Genomic DNA, 25,763 nt, shown 5'->3' on the forward strand with positions numbered 1-25,763 from the left:
AGGAGTTTCTAGAGAGTTTCTGAGAGCAAAATGGATGATTTATACCTGCATTTGAGAAATACAATGTGTAATGAAAAGAAAATGTTATTCAAATACTTTAAAAAAAGAATGCAAAAAAGAAGCATTTTTTCTTATGGCCCTAGCTTGCAGACCCAAATGAAGAAAAATGAAGAAATATTCCAGTGTGTGATTTTAATTATAATGCTAATTTCTTTTTATACCTATTGAACTATAAAAGGATGGAAATTAAGTGACCTAAAGGATGGTGGGAAAATTCTTGGAGGTTATTTTGTTATTATGCACAGTCAGAATATACATGAAGTGGGTTCATGCAGTCTCGAGGGAATATGCATGAACATTATGAAATTAATGAGCAGAAGGTGATCTGTTCCTGTAACAATAAGAGGAAGCCCAGCGGCCTTCAGTGAGAGTTGAGCCAATGGGAATCAAGCAGTGAAAATGACTCTTAGCTGCGGCAGAAGAAAGCAGGAGGATGTGCTCACAGCCTCAAGATGGGGAGGTTTTCTCCTCTCTTTTTACTCCTCTGATTAGGCCTGCTCAGTAATATAGGCAAGAGCTCTCAGAAAACATCTCAGCTGTCTCTCTCACTGTTTCTTTCCACCATATCCAGACTCACACCTCAGGGCATGTTCAGATCAGGGTTAAAACAACCAGAAGAGAAAATGATTCCCTTATGTTGTTCTATTGCCTGCTGATGACACCTTTGAATTCGATTTTGGCTTCTATGCAGAGAAAAACCGTTCTTGACAGGCAAATTGAACCGTAATATATCTGGCTCATAATGCTGTGAGGGGGGCCTCGCATTGTATCTGAATCCCCCAACCACCACGGGGGTGTCCGGTATGCCAATGGGAACATTCTGAGTTCATTGTCACTTTAAAAAAGCTGATATGTATATGCTGGCGGCACCAAAAGACAGTTTGAATTGCACGAGACAAACCTCAACAGAGCACGTCCTGAAAACGGCAGAAATTCCATTTAAAAGATTTGACCTCGCTGAAAGTCACTGTATAATTTGCACACTGACTATTACCACTTAGGGCATTCTGGGAAATGTCAGCTCGAAACACTTCCCATCCTTAAACATCTTGTGAATGGAGTCTCCATAAAGTATGTTTTACAAATCTTTTTTTGTGTTGTCAAACTGTTTAAGCTGTGTTAGCAGATGGAGTCTATATTCCTGCTGAATTAAAAAAAAAATTCTCCTTCAGTAATTGGTGGAGAGAAGAGTGTTATTTTACTTTCTGCTTAATGACAGCCGATGGCCTGAGGCACAAGGGAGAGAAGTTCCATTTCACAGACACCTGCAGAGACGAACATTTTGTGGCTAAGAGAGACACAGTGTATGAACTCCCTACTCACCCTCTAATGAGAACAGCCTTTTTTGCTGTTTTAATTGCAGAATATGTATGCAGAATATTTTTTCTGAACTTCATGAATATGATATGAGCACATTTATTGATGTAGGAACACTTTTAGCGGTTGCAAAGTAAGCTGAATTTGTAAAGCAATCAAGCATTTTTTGGAGGAAAATCTGAACAGGTTGTACAGTGCAAATGAAACGCCAAATGTTCTGGCAAGTACTGCAGATTATAGTTAGATGCAAATTTAAAAGTGAAAATTAAAAACTGAATGCAGTACAGTTTCTTTTTTTCCTATGAAACAAAACAAGGTGTTCATAAACGTATTTAATTCTGTTCCACTTGTTGCCTACAGTTTGAAGTCTGTAAGCTTTGGGAGGGTGGATAGTAATTTTGTGAAATATTATTACAATTTAAAATATCTGTTTTCTATTTTATTATATTTTAAAATGTAATTTATTCCTGTGAAGGCAAAGCTGAATTTTCAGCATCACTACTCCAGTCTTCAGTGTCACATGATCCTTCAGAAAGGATCAATCTCATATGCTGATTTGCTGCTCAAGAAATATTTGTTATTATCACCAGTGTTGAAAACGATTGTACTGACTGAATTCAAATTTCCTGATAATCCACAAAGTTTATGTCTTTCTTTCTTTTTATGTTTTTGCGGAAAACATTCCAGGATTTTTTCCATATAGTTGACTTCACTGGGGTCGTGAAGGTCCAAATTGTGGTTTCAATGGCCTTTACAAAAAAAAAAAAAAAAAAAAAAAAAAAAAAAAAGAAGGTAAAACAACGATGTCGGACAATTTTGAAGTTGGAGGAGAAAATGAGGTGGAGTTTTTCGCCTTACCGCGGTACTTCCGCCTACGTCACGCGTGACCTTTCCAACGAGATTACTTAATGCGTGGTGCATCGCAGAGCAGTGCAAGATGTGCATTTGTTGCTAAAAAGTATATAATTTTAATTTTTTTTTACTAAATGACAGGTCGTTTCCCTTATTCCTCAGCTGGGATCGTGTAGAGCCTTTTGAAGCTGCATTGAAACTGCAATTTGGACCATTGTTAGCCGTTGAAGTCCACTATATGGAGAAAAATCCTGGAATGTTTTCCTCAAAAACCTTAATTTCTTTTCGACTGAAGAAAGAAAGACATAAACATCTTGGATGACATGGGGGTGAGTAAATTATATATTATAAATTATAATCCTTTAATATTTTTGGGGAATCTGTGATAGATTAAAATGGGTTTAAAGCACCAATTCACATTGTCTTTGAGAATAGTGACCATCAAGGTCACATCCCTGACCTTGAGTTCATGTATTATCATCATCAGCAGTTAGAGTGGCTGTGCTGCATTCCAGTGGAGGTACAGTAAAAGGGATCTGATACTAAATTAATGCACCAAAGAATTGTTCTGAAGCAGGTTTATGAAGTGTTATACTCCACTAGCTTGTATTTCATGTGCATCTCAGTGGCAGAGAGTGAAGAACAAAGATTCAGTTTCAGGATGGGAACATATTACTCTGGGTGAGGGAAAGAAGTTAATTCATGGCATGAAAAATGGCTACAGATTTCAAGGTTTTTCGCCCCGTTGGATTCATGTTATTATTTTTAGTAAATGTCTTAACTTAAATGACCAAGTTGCCAATACTTAGAGGTGCCCTAGAATCAAAAATTGAATTTACCTCGGCATAGTTGAATAACAAGAGTTCAGTACGTGGAAAAGACATACGTTGAGTTTCAAACTCCATTGCTTCCTCCTTCTTATATAAATCTCATTTGTTTAAAAGACCTCCGGAAAACAGGCGAATCTCAACATAACACTGACTGTTATGTAACAGTCGGGATCATTAATATGTACGCCCCCAATGTTTGCATATACCAGCCCATGTTCAAAGCATTACACAAGGGCAGCCAGTATTAACGTCTGGATCTGTGCACAGCTGAATCATCAGACTAGGTAAGCAAGCAAGGACAATAGCGAAAAATGGCAGATGGAGCGATAATAACTGACATGATCCATAATATCATGATATTTTTAGTGATATTTGTAAATTGTCTTTCTAAATGTTTCATTAGCATGTTGCTAATGTACTGTTAAATGTGGTTAAAGTTACCATCGTTTATTACTGTATTCGCGGAGACAAGAGCCGTCGCTATTTTCATTTTTAAACACTTGCAGTCTGTATAATTCATAAACACAACTTCATTCATTGTAAATCTCTCCAACAGTGTAGCATTAGCCGTTAGCCACAGAGCATAAAGCCTCAAACTCATTCAGAATCAAATGTAAAGATCAAAATAAACACTGTACTCGCAGGAATCAATGCATACATGCAGCTTGAATGACGAACATCTTGTAAAGATCCATGAGGGTTATATTAGCTGTGTGAACTTTGTTTATGCACTGTATAACTGCACTTATAGTCGAGAGCTCAGGAGGGCAGGGAGCGAGAGATTTAAAGGGGCCGTGCAGCCTGAATCAGTGCATAGTTAATGATGCCCCAAAATAGGCAGTTAATTAAAAAAAATCTATGGGGTATTTTGAGCTGAAACTTCACAGGCACATTCAGGGGACACCTTAGACTTATATTACATCTTTTGAAAAGACACCTTTAAAATCTGCCATAATATTCATAATAATGTTGTGTCATTTAGATAAGATTTAGATACTTTTCTGCATTAAAAAGTTAAATGCAAACTATTAACTTTATTTAGTTTTTAATATATTTTTATTATGTGTCATACATGAAAAACATACATGCCATAGAAAGCAAAGTGCTTGTTCTCTTAAAGGGTTAGATCACCCAAAAATGAAAATTCTGTCATTAATTACTCACCCTCATGTCATTCCACACCCGTAAGATTCGTTAAGCTTCGTAAAGTATTCTCGTCGCTTCATAACATTAAGGTTGAACCACTGTAGTCACATGAACTGTTTTAAATATGTCTTTAGCAGCTTTCTGGGCATTTAAAGTGTTAATTATCTTGCTGTCAATGGAGACCTCACTGAGCCATCGGATTTTATCAAAAATATCTTAATTTGTGTTTCGAAGATTAACGAAGGTCTTAGGTGTGGAACGACATGAGGGTGAGTAATTAATGACAGAAATGTCATTTTTGGGTGAACTAAAACTTCTGACACCATACGTTGAACACAAACAAAAAACACTCATGAAATATTCAACAAACTGATTATTTTGAGTAGAAGAACAAACCCATACTGACATCATAATTTACTATTGACAACAAAATCACAAATAGCATTGCAAGTCCATATTAATTATTCATGCCCCAGTGCATGCTGGGAAGAGTGGATGGACTGAACCACACATCATTTTAGTGTATGTAGGACTAACAAAAATGCATTCATCCACAACATAAGCTATGCTTTTTCAGTATATCCTAATAGAAAAGCTTTTTGTTGTATTCCTAAAAGTTGTACTTTGTTAGAGCTTCAGAATAGCAAGTAAACAAAACACTAGCTACATCAATCAAGTAAATATTTTGTTGTTTTTTCCAACGTGATCTAAGATTTAATTTTACATCGTGGCATAATATTGTGTTGGCTACGTATGATGATCGGGACAGTCGCGCGCGTGTGTGTGTGTGTGTGTGAGAGAGAGAGAGAGAGAAGTAGCAACAACAAGGTTGATTGATCCCCAGAGGAATTCTGGTAATTATAAAACACAGAGATGGCTCGCGTTAATTAACAATCCAATTACGCTTCCGTACATTTTATTTTTTTTCACCCACATTGTAATCTTCCAATCTCTCCATCTCTTTCTCATTTAAATCATGTCATCTTGTAACGAGGTGTAATCAGTGTGATAATACACGGGCCAGCCAATTAAAATGCGTCAGTATTATTACTTCTCAGCTTTCGAAAACCCCTTAACACACACCTACCACTCTGATTATATAATCTCTGTGGGTTAGGAAGCTCAGATAAGAGATATGGCTGCTAGTTTGTGAGATGACCAACTCTCTTTCTCTCTTTTGCTTTCCAAACTCTCCCTCACATCCTGTCTCCTTTATCTTTCTCTCTCTTTTCTTATCAAACACACAAGGTCTGCAGCAACGGATGAGGAACATCGTCTGCGTACGCGCGCGCGCCAACTGTCTGTGCTCTTGTTATATGTGTGTGTGTGTGTGTGTGTGTGTGTGTGTGTGTGTGTGCAGTGCGCGCACACATGTGCCTCTCTCAGTGATGTGAGAAATCAAGAGGGACATATCTCTTAAGCCTCCTTGTGGTGGGATTTCAATTTGACGCAAAACGTAGCGCGCATCTTCGCTCTCACACACTCTCCCTTGCATGTGTGTGCGCGTGAGCGTGTCCGCTCGCTCGCTGCAGCTCCGGCGTTGGGCAGACCCTCTCACTGCTGCACTTCAGCCAATGTGGAACAACTCGTCTGCAGCCGGCCGCCTCGCATGGCTCCTAAAGAAACGGATATGCCCCAGTGCCACGGGAGACTGACGCCTTCACTGTCTTCCTCTCCTCCGCTAATGGTCCTCTTAGGGTGAGTGTGTCCTCCGTCCGGCTTCGTTTTCACATCAAGTGTTAGAGCAGGAAGGTCTGTTTGTGCATTGCAATGTGCTTCGTTGAAACACGGCTGGCTGACGGTTACTTACTGTATTGGTGCTAAGTAAAGTGACTGAGTGAGCTTGGGTTCAATTACACTTCATATGTGTCTGTGCCACAAACCGGAGGATGTTAATTAATTTCACTTTTTTTTCTGTTCCCTGGAGACGGTGGAGCTTGTGAGGTTTGAGATTTATGTGGTTTGTTTGAGCTAATTTATATAGTTGGTTATGTCACGCAACAGTCGGATGTTTAGTTCCAGACTTTCTACAGCCTAAAATATTGTATGTTAAAAGCCATGTCACAATACTTGCTGAACGCTGCAATAACAGTGTAGGTGTAAAGGCAATTTGATGAATGTGGGATTATGTCCTTCGTGGATGAGGGCTTTTTCTCTTCCACGCCTCAGCAGGCTCAACACAATGTGTTTGCGATTGGATGCTGTGATTTTGTTTTTTTTCTTTCTCTCTCTTATGTATAAGGTGTATCTTCAGTTAAAGTTATGTATTTTAATGGTGCAGACTTGGTTAAGACCTGTTTGTCACTATTATGGGTGGGTAAATAAGCATTTATTGGAAGCTATTATGTAGATGTGACAAGTAATCATTTAGAGAACTTTTATGTAAGGTATAAACGTCAGCAAAACATGAGAGGATGTGGCTTTGAATGATGGCATCCTTACCATATGATATTGTGCTACAGTGTGTGTACGTGTATGTGTGTGTGTGAAAGAGATTTCCACTTGGACCACCCTGTATGATGGAATGACACTTGCTATCTTCACTGCGATTCAGAATCTCATTTCCTTCAGATATGAACTTTTTTGTCGTTTATACACATGCCAGAATAGAAAAATCTCCAGTGTATTACTTTTTACCCATTTTGAGTAAAATGTTTCCATCATTCTTTCATTATTTTCTCCTTGCAGTAAGATTAGGTGCTGTTTTTTTTCATACAGATTTTCCTTTGAGACATCCTTGGGTCTAAAACCAGACTGAGTGAGGTATATTACATCCTTCCATCTCATTTTAGCAGAATTTTCGTCCACCGTCTTCCCCAGCTCTGCACAGTCTTAGGCCTCTATTTGAACAGAGGATGAATGCTTTTTGTCACGCTCCAGAGCGTCTTTACTCTCTTTCCTTATTTTTTGCTCCTTCTTCAGTTTTTGTTCACTTCTGTAAGTCATGACTGATGTTGGCCCTTTTGAAATAAGCTTTTGTTTAAATTCTAGAAATCTGTGAACAAAGGAAAGATATTTTAAATGATAAATCACAGTATTTCACATATGTTTTGTTCAGCATACCAAATCTCAGTAATGATTTTCATGGCAACATGTAGAATGTATTAATCACCCACCTTTCAGTTATGAAGTCCACTGTAGAGGACCTGTGTGTCAAAATCTAGTGGGGTTTAGATTTTGTATGATTTTGAAACATGTAAAAAATTTGTAAAATTAATTAAAAAAATATTCCAGATTCTGCTCTATTTCTAGGTCACTAAAAAATAGGAACATTTGAGATGGCCTATTGATCATGTGACTCTGCACAGATGTTCTTCAACTCAAGATGCTCTTTTAGATCATTCTTAAAGGGTTAGTTCACCCAAAAATGAAAATTCTGTTATTAATTACTCACCCTCATGTCGTTCCACACCCGTAAGACCTTCGTTCATCTTTGGAACACAAATTAAGATGTTTTTGATAAAATTCGATGGCTCAGTGAGGCTTGCATTGCCAGCAATATAATTAACACTGTCAAATGCCCAGAAAGCTACTAAAGACATATTTAAAACAGTTCATGTGACTACAGTGGTTCAACCTTAATGTTACGAAGTGACAAGAATACTTTTTGTGCACTAAAAAAACAAAAAAACAAAATAACAACTTTTCAACAAAATCTAGTGATGGGAGATTTCAAAATAATGCTTCATGAAGCTTACGAATCTTATGTATCGAATCAGTGTTTCTGAGCGTATATCAAACTGCCAAAGTCACATGAACTATTGAAATTTCGAAACACTTATGACGTAACGAAGCCTCGTTTACTGAAATCATGAATCATTGATTCGAAACAAAAGATTTGTAAAGCTTCATGAAGCAGTGTTTTGAAATCGTCCATCACTAGATATTGTTGAATAAGTCGTTATTTTGTTTTTTTTTTGGCACACAAAAAGAATTCTTGTCGCTTCATAACATTAAGGTTGAACCACTGTAGTCACATGAACTATTTTTTAAATATGTCTTTAGTAGCTTTCTGTGCATTGAAAGTGTTAATTTACTTGCTGTCAATGGAGGTCTCACTGAACCATCGAATTTTATTAAAAATATCTTAATTTGTGTTCCAAAGATGAACGAAGGTCTTATGGGTGTGGAACGACATGAGGGTGAGTAATTAACGACAGAATTATAATTTTTGGGTGAACTTACCCTTTAAATCATACTGAAGAACATGATCTTTCTTGTTCTTGTGGAGTTCATGCAGTTTGAGTGCTGCAAAATGTCAACATTTTTCAATTCCACTTCTTTCCTTTCTTAAATTATGTTGATAACCATTTGTAATGGAAAAAGTAGTAAATTAGAAAAATAGTAATAGAAGAATTTGTAAATTCAGAATTTGAACCGCACTGTATATCATTTTGAATTAAAAAAATGTGAATTATTAATTTTTTACTTCACAATTGTAATTCATGCACCAAAGGGTTAAATTTTTTTCTTCACTTACAGTGGTTTAATGACACCCAAGTGTACATCACAAATCCAGAAGGGGATTCCTCCATTTTCAGTCACTTTAATACTTTAGCTTGTTAGTGGGATTAGCGGCACATTTCTCATTCGCAGCCCCTCGCACCGAGCTGTGGTAATAGCAGTCATTTGATCCCACTGTACTCCTTACATGGCTTGCTGATAAGTCTGTAAATCCAGTGTTACAAACTAGTGCACTTTCTCTGTACCAGCCAGTGGCTAAAGGCAATACGTTGTTTAGTGAAGCCTGACTTAGTACAGAGAGACAGTGACCCCCTTTTAAAATGGTGATTTTGGCCTGTCCCACCTTTCATCCTTCTTAACTGAATGCAACAATTAAAATCAGAAATTGCATAATTTGTTTGATATTAAATATTCAGTTTATTGTAGTAAAAAATGTTTTAAATTAACCTTTTTTTTTAAACCAAATTTCCCCAAAAAACTAAATGTTTGCAGCAGCTGTTTTTCTCCCATTTACAAAAACTGCAAAATTTCTTAGCAATAACATCATTTCAATCATGACAACTCTTGGAGTGAATTATTTAACCAGAATTTATTGGCATGGTGTGTTGACTGTATATGCTTGATTTTGGTGGATGGCAATGTACAAAATGTACAAAAAAAAAACAAAAAAAAATTCAGCTTGAAATAACATACATAAAGGACATGCTGCTGCAAGAATATATTAAAACGCTTGTAGCAGATCTCTACAGGTGGAGCTGAGGAGGAGGAGGGGTAAACACAAGTTTTCATAATCGCACAGCAGAGCGATCAGAGGCTATACATATATAATATATGATATATATATATATATATATATATATATATATATATATATATATATATATATATATATATATATATATATATATATATATATATATGGTTACGTGGATTAGGAAGCACATCTGATTGGCTAATGCCACGGCCAATCAGCGCTCGGTTAGAGTTTTATTACTGAACTATGTATTTAAGAAAATAATCCCACTGTATTTTTACACAAAATTGTAGTGTTGACTCACTGCATTTGTCATTTTATCAATTAATAATTTTAAAGTTAAGAAAAAAAAACGATCAAACTAATGTTTTCTTTTTATCAGTATTTAAAATCTATCCATCCATCCATCCTTAGTCATTTAATCATTTTTATCTGATTAGGATATTTATTTATTGTTTAACATTTATTTTGCCCTCCTGTGCCTGAATTTTCTGAAGGTTAAACATCTCTTTTCCACTGACTTGCGTTTTTTAAGAGTGTCAGGCCTAATTTGTACCTTGTTTTTGGAAAGTAGCATGTATATTAGACAGCAGTGTGAGGACTTTTGGCCTCCCAGCCTGCAACCTTCCAGTGACTCATAACTTTTCACTGTACCGCAGTGTCAGTGCTTTCGGGTTTCAGACTGCGCAGCCATGTGGTGACAACGGAAGGCAACGGCAGCTAAGGAAAATCATTAGATTGTTTTTCATGTTAAGGTTTGATGCTACAAGCAGGGCTCAAAGCCCTTTGCAGAATAAAAGACAGAGATTACAGCTCTCCCAATATTAATGACTGTTGCACCACATGCATCTTGGGATTATGATAAGGGGAGGAGGGGGAGAGGATAAAAAGGGAAACATTGGACTGGCTGAGGATATTGTATTATCTGTGTGCTTTTGGAACAAGCATTTATAAATAGCAAACACACCAAGGTTTTCCAAATGAGACAAATACTTTGGTGGAAGTCAGTTTACAGGTTCTTTTTGGCTGAAGATGTTTTTTTAATTATTTATTTTTTATTTTTTGTACGCTGATTGATGAATAATGTCAAAGGTAAGATCTGACAAATCAGCACAGAGACAGGTCAGCCTTCATTTTACCATGATCCCCAGTGCTAATCAATGACGGTGTCACAAAAAATACGTCATATTGTGACGTATGTGACATTTTGAACATTATTATATTACAAAGCGGTCAACCCTTTGTTCAAAGGGACGTAATGAAATATGTCAGTTAAGTGTGTTATCAAAAGAGCAACAGACAATGACGGCTCAAGACCTTAGCGTGATGCAGAAGGACAGTCAGTCAGGTGCTGTTTTATCTATGGCAGACAGGGCCTGATTTATGCAAAGGCATTCTAGGCACGTGCCTATGCTCGCACGTTCCAATTACAATGAGGAGAAATTATATATATATTTAATTAAATTATTATTATTATTATTATTATTTCACTCTAATGGTAAAACAATGTATGACAATTACTATCTAAATTAACTACATTTTAAATATTGGGCAGACACCTTGTATCGCTGTATTTCATCTTTTTTCCCCATAAATCATTACTATTGGTCACCCTTTACATCTGTCTGTAGGTAGCAAATATTTAACCAATGAAATGTATTAAAATGAGTTTGTGACTAAATCTCATATCTCCATTGGAACCTCAAACTGTCAGTCAAACATCATAACTCCGCCCACCTCTATCGTGAATGAATTGCCGCAAGCAGTTTGGACCGTCTGTTTGTTTGTAATGCAAGAACTGGTTGTTTGAATCAGTGCAGCATTTTCTATACTCAAGAAACTCTCTCTCCCTCTCTCTCTCTATATACAGTATATATACAGTATACTGTTTTAGTCTAGCATTTTTCGTTGAGTCATAGTCAAGCCTATGCGTAGCACTTTATCTTTTATAACATGAGATTTTAGACAAATTACAGAAAAACTGAGCACCCACATAGCTACAATAAAGTTTGTAACTAGTAAGTTTATGAAAAGTAATGTGCTGGACTTACTGCCTTAGATGCGGCTGTTCTTATGGCGGACAAAACGAGTACGACATTCACTGGTCAAAAGCTCTATTGAGTGTCTGACCATATAAAGCCACAAAATAAACTTTGACAACAGAGTGTTTTAAAAAAATACTATTTTTATTTTCCTTTTCCTGAAAAGTAGCAGATTTGGACATTTGAGGTTTCCGCCTGACAGTGAGGATGCATAGGTTAGTATGTAAGCTACAGGTTGGGGGTACATTAGGTAAATCTGGCCAGCCATGATGGCCAGTTTTGCGAGATCGGGTCGATGATTTCCAACCCAAAAGCTCTCAAAAACCCGCCCAAATCATTCGGTGTCAAAATAATGCGATAGAATTGTATTGTCATGACAACCAAGGTGTATACTGTAAGTACCATTTACCTCCTTAAACTAAATGACAAAATAAAATTATAGAAAATTTAGAACAATACAACAGGAAAACGATTCAAAACAGGCAAGTCCAGTATAAGATTTTGAAAAATTAGCAAATGACAAAAATGTTTAGGGTTAAAACTATTAGTATGTCAAATATTTGCAAACAGCAGTCAAGAAATTAACAGAATTTAACCCTCGCACACACCATAAAAGCGGAAAATGTGCCATTCGTGTTAATAAAAAAAGAATGACAATAATAATACACTTATGTTGTTGCACTTTGACAAACAGAAATACAGTATGTCCTTCTTTAAGTACACATTGCAGAACTCTTTCAGTAGCTGTCAGGGACGAGTATGCCGGAGAGCAGTCTGGACGGTTTTAAAGTTGCAGATGTTCTGAATAGAATAGAATAGAATAGAATAGAATAGAATAGAATAGAATAGAATAGAATAGAATAGAATAGAATAGAATAGAATAGAATAGAAAACCTTTGTCATTGTACTGCTGTACAACGAAATTCAAAAGTGCACCCACATACGAAAATATACAATTTAAACAAATGTAACCTGTGCAAATATGACATATGTACAGTAAAACAGTGCAATGTAAATGGATATATATAGAATGTGCAGAATAAGGCAACTATACATGTAAGAAATAAATATATTATAGTAAATAAGGTCAGTGTGCACATAACAATGGACAGGAGTCGTCCCATATTCGATATTCAATTAAGTCATTCAACTGTGCTCTCAGAATTACAGTTATATTTAACAAAAAGCCTTAGAGTTATTTCCCACCACAGGTGTAATCCACATTTTGAGAGATGGGTCACTCTCTCACTCTTTATTGTAGCTACAACTTACTGTATATTTAAGCCACTTTGGCTAGCGATCATTTGAATATGCAGGTCAACACCAAAACCAGCTGGCTCTGCAGTGGGCATGTGTGTTTAGTAATGTCATGAAGACTGATTTTATGGAGTACATGCACTCTTGAGTTTTGTTGTTTTAGCCTATAAAATTGAGATGCTTGAAAATCGCCAAATTGACCCCAAACCAGCCCAAATTTTGGCCACTCGCCCAAACCAATTTTTACCCGCACAATTAAATTCAAAACCGGCAAATTGATGGCAGAGGCAGAATTGCACCCATCCGCTCTCTCTCTCTCTCTCTCTCTCTCTTGAATCTTGCATAGACTTCTTGGTGGGTTGAAAGCTTGCTGGTAGTTGGTTGATTGCGTCGCTCACAGGCTCCATCATAGAAATAAAAAAGGAAGACAGAAAATCAAGCCGTCAAATCAGCTCAGTTCAAACTGATGCTTTGAACCAGGTGTGATATTAAGAATACCATGGCTAAAATATTCCAGCATTCTCCACCATAATACATTAAAATTCATATTTAGCAGTCTGACAGAATAAATTGTGGCTAGAAAACCATTATAACAGAAACACAACCATTGTATAATATGAATTATATTTTAATATATAAAGTAGTTTAATATTATATTTTAAAGATTGTGCCTACACCGTCTTTATGATTTTATAAAATATATGGTGCATATTATATTATATAGGCAATCGCTCCATGTTGTCTCTAAGCGTTAGAGGCCATTTCCCTGCTAAATGTTACAATGCTTCATTCACACATCATGCTTCATTTGCATTACAAAACATGAATAATATTTGTAGGTTTTGCACAACAGCTGAGTACAATAGCACATAATAAAGCTTCCCATGCAAGCAACAACAATAAAACCAGCAAGTGCAGTTATATCACTGCGATGTAAAAGGAATACTAATTATATCTCTGTGGTATAAAAGTCATATCAGCTCACAAATCCACAGCCAATCTTATTATCCACCCAAAATCATGAGATTAGGACAGATTTTTGATATGAATTCCCTGGTGGAACTGACCCCTATATCTGAGGTCTCCTTCAATGCAGAACATCATGTTATGCTCCAAGTTGATAGGATTTAAAAAAACAAACGAAAATGAGATGAAACATAAAGAAACATCTGAGAATATGATGACACTGAAATAGGGATGCAGGATGATTTTGAACAAGGAATTGTTTGGAACTTTGGCTTCCCTGCCAAAGGAAGATCACTGGAAGCTTTACAAATCTACAGTACCTATGATAGCCATCCATAGACACAGCTGGATGAAAGTGTGGGTTAAATTTCTGAATAAATGTGTTGAAAACCTAGAAAAAATGCACATTAAGTCTGTTTCTTTTTCACAGTTGTTTTCAATAGGAGCAGTGTTTGAACTGACATGCTGCTAAAGTGCATGAGGAGAGTTAAGAGGATTACTTTTGCAATTTTAGATTCAATGCATTACTCATAATCCTGGGGTTGACGGTGGCCAAATTGTCAGGGTCGAAGGGGAACCTCTGTGTGTGTGCCTGAAAGACAGAGTGAGAAAAAGAGTGATTCGGTTTAAAGGGGTAGTTCACCAAAAATTTTAATTTTGAAAGAATAAGTTTAAGTTGTTCTTTTCCTATTACAGTGAATGGCAAATGAGGAGGTTTTAACCTTCAAAAAGGTTGCAAAAACACCATAAAAGTCATCTATGTGACTTGTGCACTATATATCAAGTCAATACAATAGCTTTGGCTGGCAGAATGATATTTGAGTAGTTTCACAGATAATCTTTGAACTTGAGAATCAGATCAGTCTGGTTTGTTAATGAATCATTTAGATGGCTTTTGTGAAACGAAAAGATTTAAAATAATGATACTTTCCTAAATTGGACATCACTTTTCTCATGAACAAGAAGAGCAAGAACGGATGTCAGTATAATGTCAGTGAATTACTACTTACTACCATTCATGTTCATATGAACTACTTTTCTGATAATTTTATGGAGCTTTTGGGTCCTTTTTTGAAGCTTCATTCATTGTAATTGGCTGGAAAAGAATAACCAGGGTGAGTAAAGCTACATTTAGACTGCACGTAAATGTGGCCCAAATCTGATTTTTTTTTTTTTCTTTCTTTTTTTTTTTCCTCATATGTGAGTGACTCAGTGGTGTTTTTGTCATGACAGTGAAGAGCACAAACCACACACTGAATCTGATCTTTTCAGTTATGGTTTGAGCTAGGGCTGCACGATTATGACAAAAATCATAATTGTCAATTATTCCCTTGAAACTGTAATTGCGATTATTAATTACAATTATCACTTACATTAAATAATGTTTTGAATAGCTTTACCATTGTTTGAAACAATAATATTTTTTTTACTTGGTCTGCTTGATTTCAAATGGTAAATTGAATTAAAAAAAAAAAAATAACAGTAATAAAATAAGAAAAAATTAACAAATTACTAACAAGAGCACAAATAAACACCATAGAATAAAGATAAAAATTAAATAGACTGCTTTCTTTTTTTTCAGGTAGGTCTAGTGATCAGGTAAGAAACTGAATAAAGAAACAAAGTAGTCAAATGTAAAATAACATTGGATAATCTTCATTGTAAAATTAAATACAGATTAATCAATTAAAGTAACAGAAGTTAATCAGTCAAGAGCAGTACAAGTGACTTTTTTTTGTTGTTTGATTAACATTAACAACTTAGAGCGCAGCATGTTTATTTGGCTACTGTCCCTTTAAGATTTGACAGACACATTCTTCCTGAACTGTTTTACGTTAATACTCACCAGAGCCATGTGCATTATAGTATTGTTTCTGAGTGTATTTGAACATTAATAATCCGCAGAAAAGAGCTTATTTTGGCGCTTATATGTCAAAGGAGGCTTTATTATGTGTCTGCGCTTCGCGTGAGCGCGAAATCTGCGGGAATTAATACAATTATGCGCAATCCCGCGCCGAAATTCAGACCCGGTCACACCAACACTATTAAACCGGAGAGCATGAGACGATGAAAGGAGCTCGTGCGTCTCAACTCGCTGTCAGAGAGGAGATCAAGAACGCGCAGCTGGTATCGGTGTATCGATACTGCAGAAAGGAGTATTGGTATCCTTTCTCATATTTAAGTATAGATACATATCGAAATATAGATATTTTTGACAGCACTAGGCTGTGTGCACGGCTTTTTGAAAATGGCGCTTCCTGTTGTTTCGCTTTTTTACCCCGGTGTTTCGTGTGCGTTCGACATATCAGCGCACACCTACGTCACTGGTAGCTCCTTTTGTGCTGGGCTTGACCTTTTACACTCTGAAGTAGTCATGATTCGCCTCTCACAACATGACATGCTAATAACACAACTCTTAAACACGCAGAATAATGTAAGTGGATATGTTTTCCTTGTAATCGCGCCTTTGAACGATTATGAAATCGTCGCATCCGTAATCGTAATCGCGATTAGAGATTCGATTAATTGTGCAGCCCTAGTTTGAGCCACTTCCATATGTGCTACTAAATACATACCCAAAGTTGCAAAAGGTAGTCAGTGGAAGGGCAGTAATGGCAGAATAGAAGTATTACAGTGCTCTATACAAGCTAAACATCAAACTTTTAAAAACTCTTCATATCCTCGTCTTTTATATTGCCTGTGCATAAATTTCCATTGGGTTCTATGGCAGATAACACAACAAAGAAACACGTACTCCCTTACTTTAATGTCCTGTGTGTTTATGACCAGCATGCTGCTTGACGTCTTTTTATCGTACTTTTGCGCATGCAGGTCAGTTCAGGACCGTGATCTGTTCACACTGGAATCTGATGTTGGCCACATTTAAAACAACAATGTGATCTGAGCAATAAATCGGAATTAAGCACTAAGGCTCACAGTGTGAACGTAGCCAAAATGATGAGAGATTGTTCATTTTCAGTCTCTATCTGTATAATGTCAAGGTATTTTTGCCCGAGTGCCCTTCGAGAGGAGAATTATTCACTGCGAATTATTGATGATGACAGTAATGATGACAGTAATTGCTGTCATCAAGAAACTATAACACTGAAGTGTTTCTGGGCCCTCTGGTATCGACCATTAATACCTTTCACAAGAGTAAACAGAATCAGTTACACAAGTGTCCACCATTACAGTTTTAATAATTGCCTCTATGGCTTTGAAATCCTTCCCAGGACATTTCAAAAACATTTCCCTGAACACCGCAGTGAGTAGTGACAAATGACCAAAGATTGTTTTCAGTCCTAATCATAATCGCGATTCAGTTGGCACTTATGAGACACGCAGGTGAGCCACTACCATGTGGATTTAATTAAATTACAGAATCAATGAATCAATCAGCCATCGCCATCTGTTTAAGGACAGATGGTGCTATAAATCAGAGATTGGTGGGACTACAGATGATGCTATGAGGGATCTGCAAGATTTTGGCATGTGCAAGACAATACAATTCTGACAAGTGATTGTATGTACGAAAAGCATTCATACGGGAAAAAAAAAAACATAGTGTTACAAAACCTTTTTTGGCCCTGTACCAAATGGCACCTGCATCACTCCTCTTGGTCTGCCACATGGCCTGCTGGGTAATAGTACGCCATGAAGTCCACACCTCAGCGGGCTCTGCAAAAGTGCACATCGAGGGGGAGTGACCACTGTTCTGAGGCCTAAAATGACAAATGGCTTCACTGACACAACCACTGATACCAAACCAGAAATGTTTGCCTTTTGAATTCACTGTATATCATTTAGCAGTATGGTTCATCATTATTATGTAACAGCGATATTATACTCTGCTCAAAAAAATTAAAGAAACACTTTTTAATCAGAGAATGGCATCAAGTCAGTTAAACTCCTGGGATATTGATCTGGTCTGTTAAGTAGCAGAGGGGGTTGTTAATCAGTTTCAGCTGCTTTGGTATTAATGAAATTAATAACAGGTGCACTAGATGGTCAACAATGAGACAACCCCCAAAACAGGAATAGTTTTAAGGCAGGAACACACCAAGCCGACGGTTGGCTATCGGGCAGTTATTATTCGTCGGCTGACTAAGTTTTCTCAGTGTGTTCTGCACCGTCGGCTGAAGTTGGTCATCGTTGGCTTTTTTTCGGCCGATTCGAAATGTTGAATCGCCGTCGGAGCTCGTCGGTCCGTCGGACCATCTGATCATTCTGATTGGCTGTTCAGATACTGCCACCTGCTGGTACGGAAAGGTATTTCATCTCCCGCAGGTGCAGAACAGACGTGCTTGGCTGTCGGCTGTTTAGCGTTGGTTTGGTGTGTCAGGCCAACTTTGGACACAGACGCTGCTGACGTGAGCCAACCCCGCAGTCTGCTTTCGTCGCCGTCAGCTTGGTGTGTTCCTGCCTTTACAGGTGGAGGCCACTGGCATTTTTTACATCTCATCTTTTCTGACTGTTTTTCAGTAGTTTTGCATTTGGCTAGGGTCAGTGTTATGGCTGCACCATTATGACAAAAATCATAATTGTTGATTTTTCCCTTGAAATTGTAATTGCGATTATTAATTACGATTATCACAATTTACATTGAATGATGTACTGAATAGCTTTATTTAACACAATTTTTTTTATGTTTTTCTATAGCATTAAACCTCAAATTATCAACTAATATATTGGTTTGGTTTCTTCTTTAAATAATAATAATAATAATAAAAGTCAACATATGCATGGTATAATAATTGGGGCTTTTGCCACCAGTGTGGTTCCCTGAGAACTAATGTTCCCCTGGGGCTTGAAGTGACGTAAACTGTGCTTGTTGTCATTACTTTTATTTTGATGCCGCTGAGAACAGTTCAGACAGATCCTGAGCACACAGTGCTCACATTCTCAGTCTTGATTAGTTTGTGATCTGTTTAACAGTCCTGTCTAATACGTTATTAGATAGAACTGTTATACAAAGAAAGTAGACAGTATATGAAAAAGTATTAGCTTTTGCCATGTGGTTGATGCCCAATGTCCCTAGCTTAGCAGAAATACATAATCATGTTTCGCTTGGTCTGCTCAAAGTTGGGGAGGTTTGGTTTGGTTATATATATATATATATATATATATATATATATATATATATATATATATATATATATATATATATATATATATATATATATATATATATATATAAATAATCTCAGAGGTTGCGTTTCGCCGTCATTTTGATGGACAGGATCGTAAAAAAATACAACATAGTCAATAATTAAATTAAATTTTAATAAGACATTTAATAGCTTCTGATTTCGTCCACATTTTTATTTTTATTCACGAACTTACAGGATAAGCAAATAGGAATAGCTATGCATTTATTTATATTATGAAAAGAAAGTTAAAGACTGCGTCACTTCTCAGTTTTCATCTTGAACACTTGTAACGGATTATGAGTGAATGCGATCATCCTTTCCTCTTTACTACACAGAACGAAATAAACATGAATTAAAATAAAAAAATATGTTGAAAGATACAGTAGCTTACCGAAATCTGTATCACGTCAGTTCAATCAGTGTTGCAAACAATGTGACGTAACGTTATACCTCAGAATAGCCATTCGTTGACCATAAACTTATAGTCAGCAAGAAAAATAACAAAACTTAATTAAGCATGCATGCATAAGTAACTTTATTATTATAAAACTGACTTAAACTGGGTGCTCGTCTTTGTGTAATCAAGCGCATCCTTTTCATTTTATTCTGGAGACTGAACACTGGAGCGCACTCACCACCTACTGGACAGGGGTGGGATATATATATATATATATATATATATATATATATATATATATATATATATATATATATATATATATATATATATATATATATATATATATATATATATATATATATATATAAAATATAATGTCACACTACCGCTGGTGACAATCCACGACCGCGGTGTCAACTTCATAACCGCGGTGGCGCGGTTGTCATGCCTATCGTCACAGCCCTAAGTCCAACTCCTCCAGGATGGCACATCAATACATGCCATTGCCAGGTTTGCTGTGTCTCCCAGCACAGTCTCAAGAGCATGGAGGAGATTCCAGGAGACGGGCAGTTACTCTAGGAGAACTGGACAGGGCTGGAGAAGGTCCTTAATCCATCAGCAGGACCGGTATCTGCTCCTTTGTGCAAGGAGGAACAGGATGAACACTGCCAGAGCCCTACAAAATGACCTCCAGCAGGCCACTAGTGTGAATGTCTCTGACCAAACAATCAGAAACAGACTTCATGAGGGTTGCCTGAGGGCTTCACGTCCTCTAGTGGGCCTTGTGCTTACTGCCCGGTACGTGGAGCTTGATTGGCATTTGCCATTGAACACCAGAATTGGCAGGTCCGCCACTGGCGCCCTGTGCTTTTCACAGATGAGAGCAGGTTCAACCTGAGCACATGTGACAGATGTGAAAGGGTCTGGAGAAGCCGCGGAGAACTGCCTGTTATGCTGCCTGTAACATCATTCAGCATGACTGGTTTGGTGGTGGGTCAGTGATGGTCTAGGGAGGCATATTCATGGAGGGATGCACAGACCTCTACAGGCTAGATAATGGCACCCTGACTGCCATTAGGTATCGGGATGAAATCCTTGGACCCATTGTCAGACCCTACACTGGTGCAGTGGGTTCTGGGTTGATTTTTAGGGCATCTTTGAATTCAGTCCTCTGTAGGTTGATAATTTTCATTTCCATCAAACAATGTGGCATCCTTTCATTCCTAACACATTACCCTGTCGATATCAGTAAAGATATCCAGCATGATATTTTTCCTTGTTGAGATCTGATGTGTTTTCAGTGTTCCTTTAATTTTTTTGAGCAGTGTATTTTATTAATAGTTTAAATTAGCTTTTATTTTTATATTTTCAGTTATAATTTTAGACATAATTTGTTTTAGTAATTTTTGTGCTTTTTTCATTTTTATCTTTATTTTAGTTTAATTTTTTATTTCAGTTTTAGTTAGATTGTATTTATTTACATGTTGTAATTTTAGTGTTTCAACTAATATTTATATTTTATTTCATCTTTATTTTAATTAACAAACATATTTGAATAGTTATAGTTTTAGATTTAGTTAATGACAATAACCCTGTTTCATTACGCTAAACTTTTTTAAGACTTTTAAACTGGAAACGATCAATATTATGGATAAAAAAACAGATGATCTAAGTACATTTTAACCCTGGATGGGAATCACTGCCATAATATACAACAGCCTGGCTGAAAGTACCTGCCATATTAGCTCCAAAAATTGACAGGTCACCAAGCTCATTATTTTGAGATGCTGATTGAATCGTTAGAGGGGGCAGTTCAATGACTCCAGGAGGATGAGTGTCATCACTGTCGAGTCAGATAAGCTTACGGAGTGAAAATCAGACACCGAAAGACACTGCTGCTGCCTGACAGATGACAAGGTGTCCATTTGTATTCTTCCCTGTTACTGAGCCTGCCAGACATTGCAATGACTAATAGTAAATGATGGACCACAGCTGAGTGAAATGAATATGATACAGAATGAAATAGTCTTGGCATTATATTTATCTACATGCTGAGACATTTATTTTACTTCGTATAGTTCAGCCATGGCCAATGTTCAAAACTTTTCTCTATTGAGCGGACATTTTTGGTCCCCTGAGCAAAAACATTTTTATATCAGACCTGTACCGTGTATGTAAACACACAAAAATGGTTTCATCATGCAATTGTAACTTTTAACTTTAATGTGCCATTTCTATTTTATTTGACCCTTGATGTAACTTAGTGATATATTAAAGCATTTTCGAAAACAAGCAGTTCAGTCACTAAATTACGCAGATTTTAGGTTACTTGTTTTTTTTGTTTTGTTTTTTTAACAGTGCTGTGTTAACTGTACCCGTCTTTACCAAATAATTCTATTTCTCCCACAGGACAGTTCAATTCTTTATAATAATAAAATGAGCAGTTACACTGAGATGGTTTGGGACAACCGTAATGTGTTTTTGTAAAGTCAATTATTAGCAATAGACAGCATTAAACCATCAAAATTAAATGTTTGTTGAATTTCCAAGATTTTCTGTATCAGGGGGTTTCAAACTTTTTAATGGCAAGGCTTTATTAGGCTTACAATATAACATAATAAAATATAAAAATAATTGAAGTATTTAAACTGATATATTATATCGGTTCTAACTCTATTTAAACTGATATCTTATATCAGTTTGCTTTAATTTGTTTTACTATTATATTATTATAATATGAAAACAAACTAAAGCATTTAAACAGATAATAGGTCAATTTTTTTTTCTAGAAAAGTTAACGTGAACTCTTTAATAGTTATCTAAACATCCCTGAAACCCACACCTCACACAAAAATCTATTTAAACTGAGGTATGTAACTGAGGTATTATGGCCCCCGAATGTGTCTGTGAAGTTTCTTCTCAAAATACCCCACAGATCATTTATTATACCATGTTTATATGCCTATTTTTGAGTGGAAGAAAAAACAAGCTGATTTTGTGCATGTATCTTTAAATGCAAATGAGCTGCTGCTCCCCGCCATGCTTTCCAGAAGAGGGCGGAGCCTGTGCAACTCCTGCCTCAGATACTCTGCCAAAAATTAACAAAATATCTGTTTGGTTTTGATTATCATGTCTATTGTGGTCACCCTCACATAATTTTGCAGTTCTTCGTCTTCATGAAAGTTATTATTTGCATGCGTTTTAAAGCAATATCAGTTTAAACTTTTGATTATATGGTATTCTGAGCGCACGCATCCAAAGCACGCACATAGAAAGCTGACTGTCATATGGCGCATCCTGTGAGTATTAAACTGCTTTCTCTTTCATGTGTTATTGCACCTAAACTGGGAAAGAAATCACATGTGTATATTAGATCTGTATATTAAAATGACAGCAGCGTAATATGCAGTACCTACTGCTGTACATGCTGTTAATATTAACCAAACAACAAAAGGAAAACAAAACAGACAATCACTCAGTGCTCTTGCTTGAATAACTTCAGTAGCTTTAATAAGAATACATTTCTTACTTGAATGCTGCTGTTAAATGCTCTGTCGAGGAGATAAACATGGCGGACTGTGTACAGCTCACTCATTATACCCTTTATACCCTACATTTATACCCTCTGCATGCGTATATACACATAGTAAATAAAAATTATGTTGTTTTAATTTATATTTTTCGTGCTGGAGACCCGCTAAGATGTCATTTATTTGCATTATGTTCTTCCTCTTAAAATATAAATATATATGTCAAATATAAGTATAAATGTCAACAACATGTATGTCTAAAGCATTGAAGTCTGTCATGGAAAACATGAGCCTATTGATGTGATCCAATTGGTCTGCCATTTTAATCCAACTGTAACTCCTGGTTGTAGACTTCAGTATTTATTGTATATGCAGGGTTATGTTTCACCTTTTTCCTTTCAAAGTTTAATGGTGCAACTTTCAAATATTTAGTAGTAAGCAATCTGTAACCTAGTGGCTATTTATGCTAAGTTAAATAACTTTCACACAAGTGGTGCAACCGACCCCTGAATATCACTTAGGGGAGTGCATAATGTTTGATTTGGACTAGCAAGCAACCACCAGAAACCACCCATAACACCTTAGCAACCACCTAGCAATGCCCCAGAACACCACTGTAATGCAAAACCACATATAACACCTTTTCAGCTTCATGTCAAATTATTCACGGTCCACCAACTGTTAAAGCATTTTTTTAACACACACCCCATCTATTAGGTTTGTACATGAATAACTTATTCTCGTCCAAATTGCTAGAAAAGTGCCAACAGTGAATACTCGTGTACATCACTCTTTTTCTGCACTTCCGCACACATCTTCGATTGCTGATGTATTTACACTTGTTCCTCATAATTCAGGTGTCATGTTTTCTTGTGTGTCTGTATTTGCCATCAAGTGTTGAGTCATATTTCATATCTAATGACTCAAAGGCCATGTTCATCTCTCTAGCAGTGCTTTACCCCCATCTCCCATGTACTGGCAGCCTCATTAGAGAGATGAAGCCTTAGTGTAATGAGAGAGCCTGAATGCAGGTCGCTCCATGTCAGCTGTGACTTCCACCGCTAAACAAAACACAGACGCACACAAAAAAGAAACAAGCTTTGACTGCCAGGATGTTGTGCGCTGAAGAAAAGACAAAACTAGGCCATCTGTGCTTGAGCTGCAATCACTGCCATTTTATTAACTGTAAACGCTTTTGCCGTCCCTTCATTCTTCTTCCTCTCTCTTGCAGGAGTTATGGTCAGTAAGGAGGCAGGCCGCTGCACTCTGTCAAGCTCAGAGTCTGACTCGGAGTCTGGCGGGCCTTCGTTGGAGCGAGGCGGAACAGACGCGGTACGCAAGCGAAACAAAGCCCTCCAGGTACGTTTTAAAGACATCTGCGAGGCGCAGAATGAGGCCGCCCACCGAGGTGCCAGGGACCGCTCTGTTTCCTGCAAGGTCATCCACCGGAGGTACATGACCATGCCGGCACGCCGTTCCATCCCGAATGTCACCAAGAGCACGGGTGTGCAAACCTCGCCCGACTTGAAAAAGCGCTACCAGACTTTCCCCTTCGAGCGCAAGAAGGGAAATGTTATCAAACACACCGCTCTGGTGGAGAAATACCCGGATCAAAACAACGGCTTTCTGAGCGACGTGAAGGGTGGGGAGCGAGCGGCAAGGTGTGACGGGCGGGTGCAGCAGACCCGAGTGTTGCTCCACACTACGCCGCAGTGCAGCGACGCAAAGGACTTATGCGCCGGGCCAGACTGCTCGGATGGAAAACTCTGCCCCGATCCATCAGATACGAGTTTGGATCAGTCAGACTCGAGGAGAGACGCCAATGTCCCAGGGAGTGGGGCCAAGCACAAAGGATTACCCAGTGAGAGCGAGGCAGGGGCAGGCCAGCAGCCCAACTGTGCCTCCTCGACCACGCCGACACAACCTCTGCAGGTCAGGGGTGACTGTTCAAAGATTTCCGGCCCTATTGCGTGGACGTCTTTGACACAAGTGGAATGCCTGGAGAGTCCCTCAGGGAGCTGCAAACGCAAAAAAGACACGGCGCAGCTGAACGGATTGCAGGCGCGGTCTCAGGCTTTGCCTCATTCGGCGAGCTGTGCTTCCCAGGCCCACATACAGGCCCACTGTCACAGTGGCCAAAACTCGGGCACCGCAGAGACCAGGCAGGGCACACGGGGGCAGATGATCGCTCTCCCTGGGGCCGATGGGAATGCGAAAGCCAGGCTTCAAGCCATGGAGGCTCTGATCAGCTCCAGTCAAGAAACTATCAAAGTGCTGCTGGGGGTCATTCAGGAACTGGAAAGAGGAGAAGCACAGCGAGAGGGGTGAGTCATAGTCTTTATGTAACACATTTACTATTCATCAACTGTATTTGTGCAGTTTTTGTGTTTCAGGCTTGTTTTTTCAATGTGAAAAGGCAGTATCACATGCAAGTGTTTACAATATACATCTGTGACACTGTTTCAAAAGTGTAAGTAACTCGTATGGAAGCTTGTTTCCGCCATGAAATAAGAAATAAAAAGTCGCAATTACCTTTTCACAATTCTGTCTTTTTTTTCTCAGATTTGCGAGCTATAAACTCAAATTTGCAAGTTATAAAGTCAGAATTGTGTGATATAAAGTCAGAATTGCGAGTTATAAACTCACAATTGCGAGAAAAAAACTTGTGTTGTAATGTCCAATTGTGAGGGGAAAAAATACATTTTTTTTTCTCAGAATTGCGAGTTTATATCTCACAATTCTGATTTTATATCTCGCAATTGCATGTCATAAAGTCAGAATTGTGTGATATAAATACAATTCTGAGAAAAAAAGTCAGAATTGAAGCGACAATATAGGTTATCTCGCAATTCTGACTTTATAAGACGCAATCGCAAGTTTATTTCATGCAGTTCTGACTTTAGGATGCAATTGCAAGTTTATATCACGCAATTCTGATTTTATAACTCGCAATTGTGAGTTTATATATCGCAGTTCTGAGAAAAAAGTCAGAATT

The 25,763-nt window shown here is 37.5% G+C and overlaps 1 protein-coding gene across 2 annotated transcripts in view; it reads left to right on the forward strand.

Annotated features, from left to right (window-relative positions):
• The first annotated feature begins 2,505 nt into the window (after positions 1-2,505).
• insyn2ab (inhibitory synaptic factor 2Ab) overlaps positions 2,506-25,763 on the forward strand; it is a 59,927-nt gene continuing 36,669 nt past the window's right edge. The window contains exons 1-2 of one of the 2 annotated variants that reach the window (XM_048191790.1): positions 2,506-2,558; positions 24,000-25,092. In XM_048191790.1, coding sequence (XP_048047747.1) covers positions 24,005-25,092 — 1,088 coding nt within the window. In that variant the 5' untranslated portion in view covers positions 2,506-2,558; positions 24,000-24,004. Of the gene's footprint in view, positions 2,559-5,026; positions 5,904-23,999; positions 25,093-25,763 lie in introns of those variants that run through there. The other variant, XM_048191789.1, reaches the window with a different exon arrangement.

Source organism: Megalobrama amblycephala, linkage group LG5, assembly GCF_018812025.1.
Source record: "Megalobrama amblycephala isolate DHTTF-2021 linkage group LG5, ASM1881202v1, whole genome shotgun sequence".
NCBI classification, from domain to species: domain Eukaryota; kingdom Metazoa; phylum Chordata; class Actinopteri; order Cypriniformes; family Xenocyprididae; genus Megalobrama; species Megalobrama amblycephala.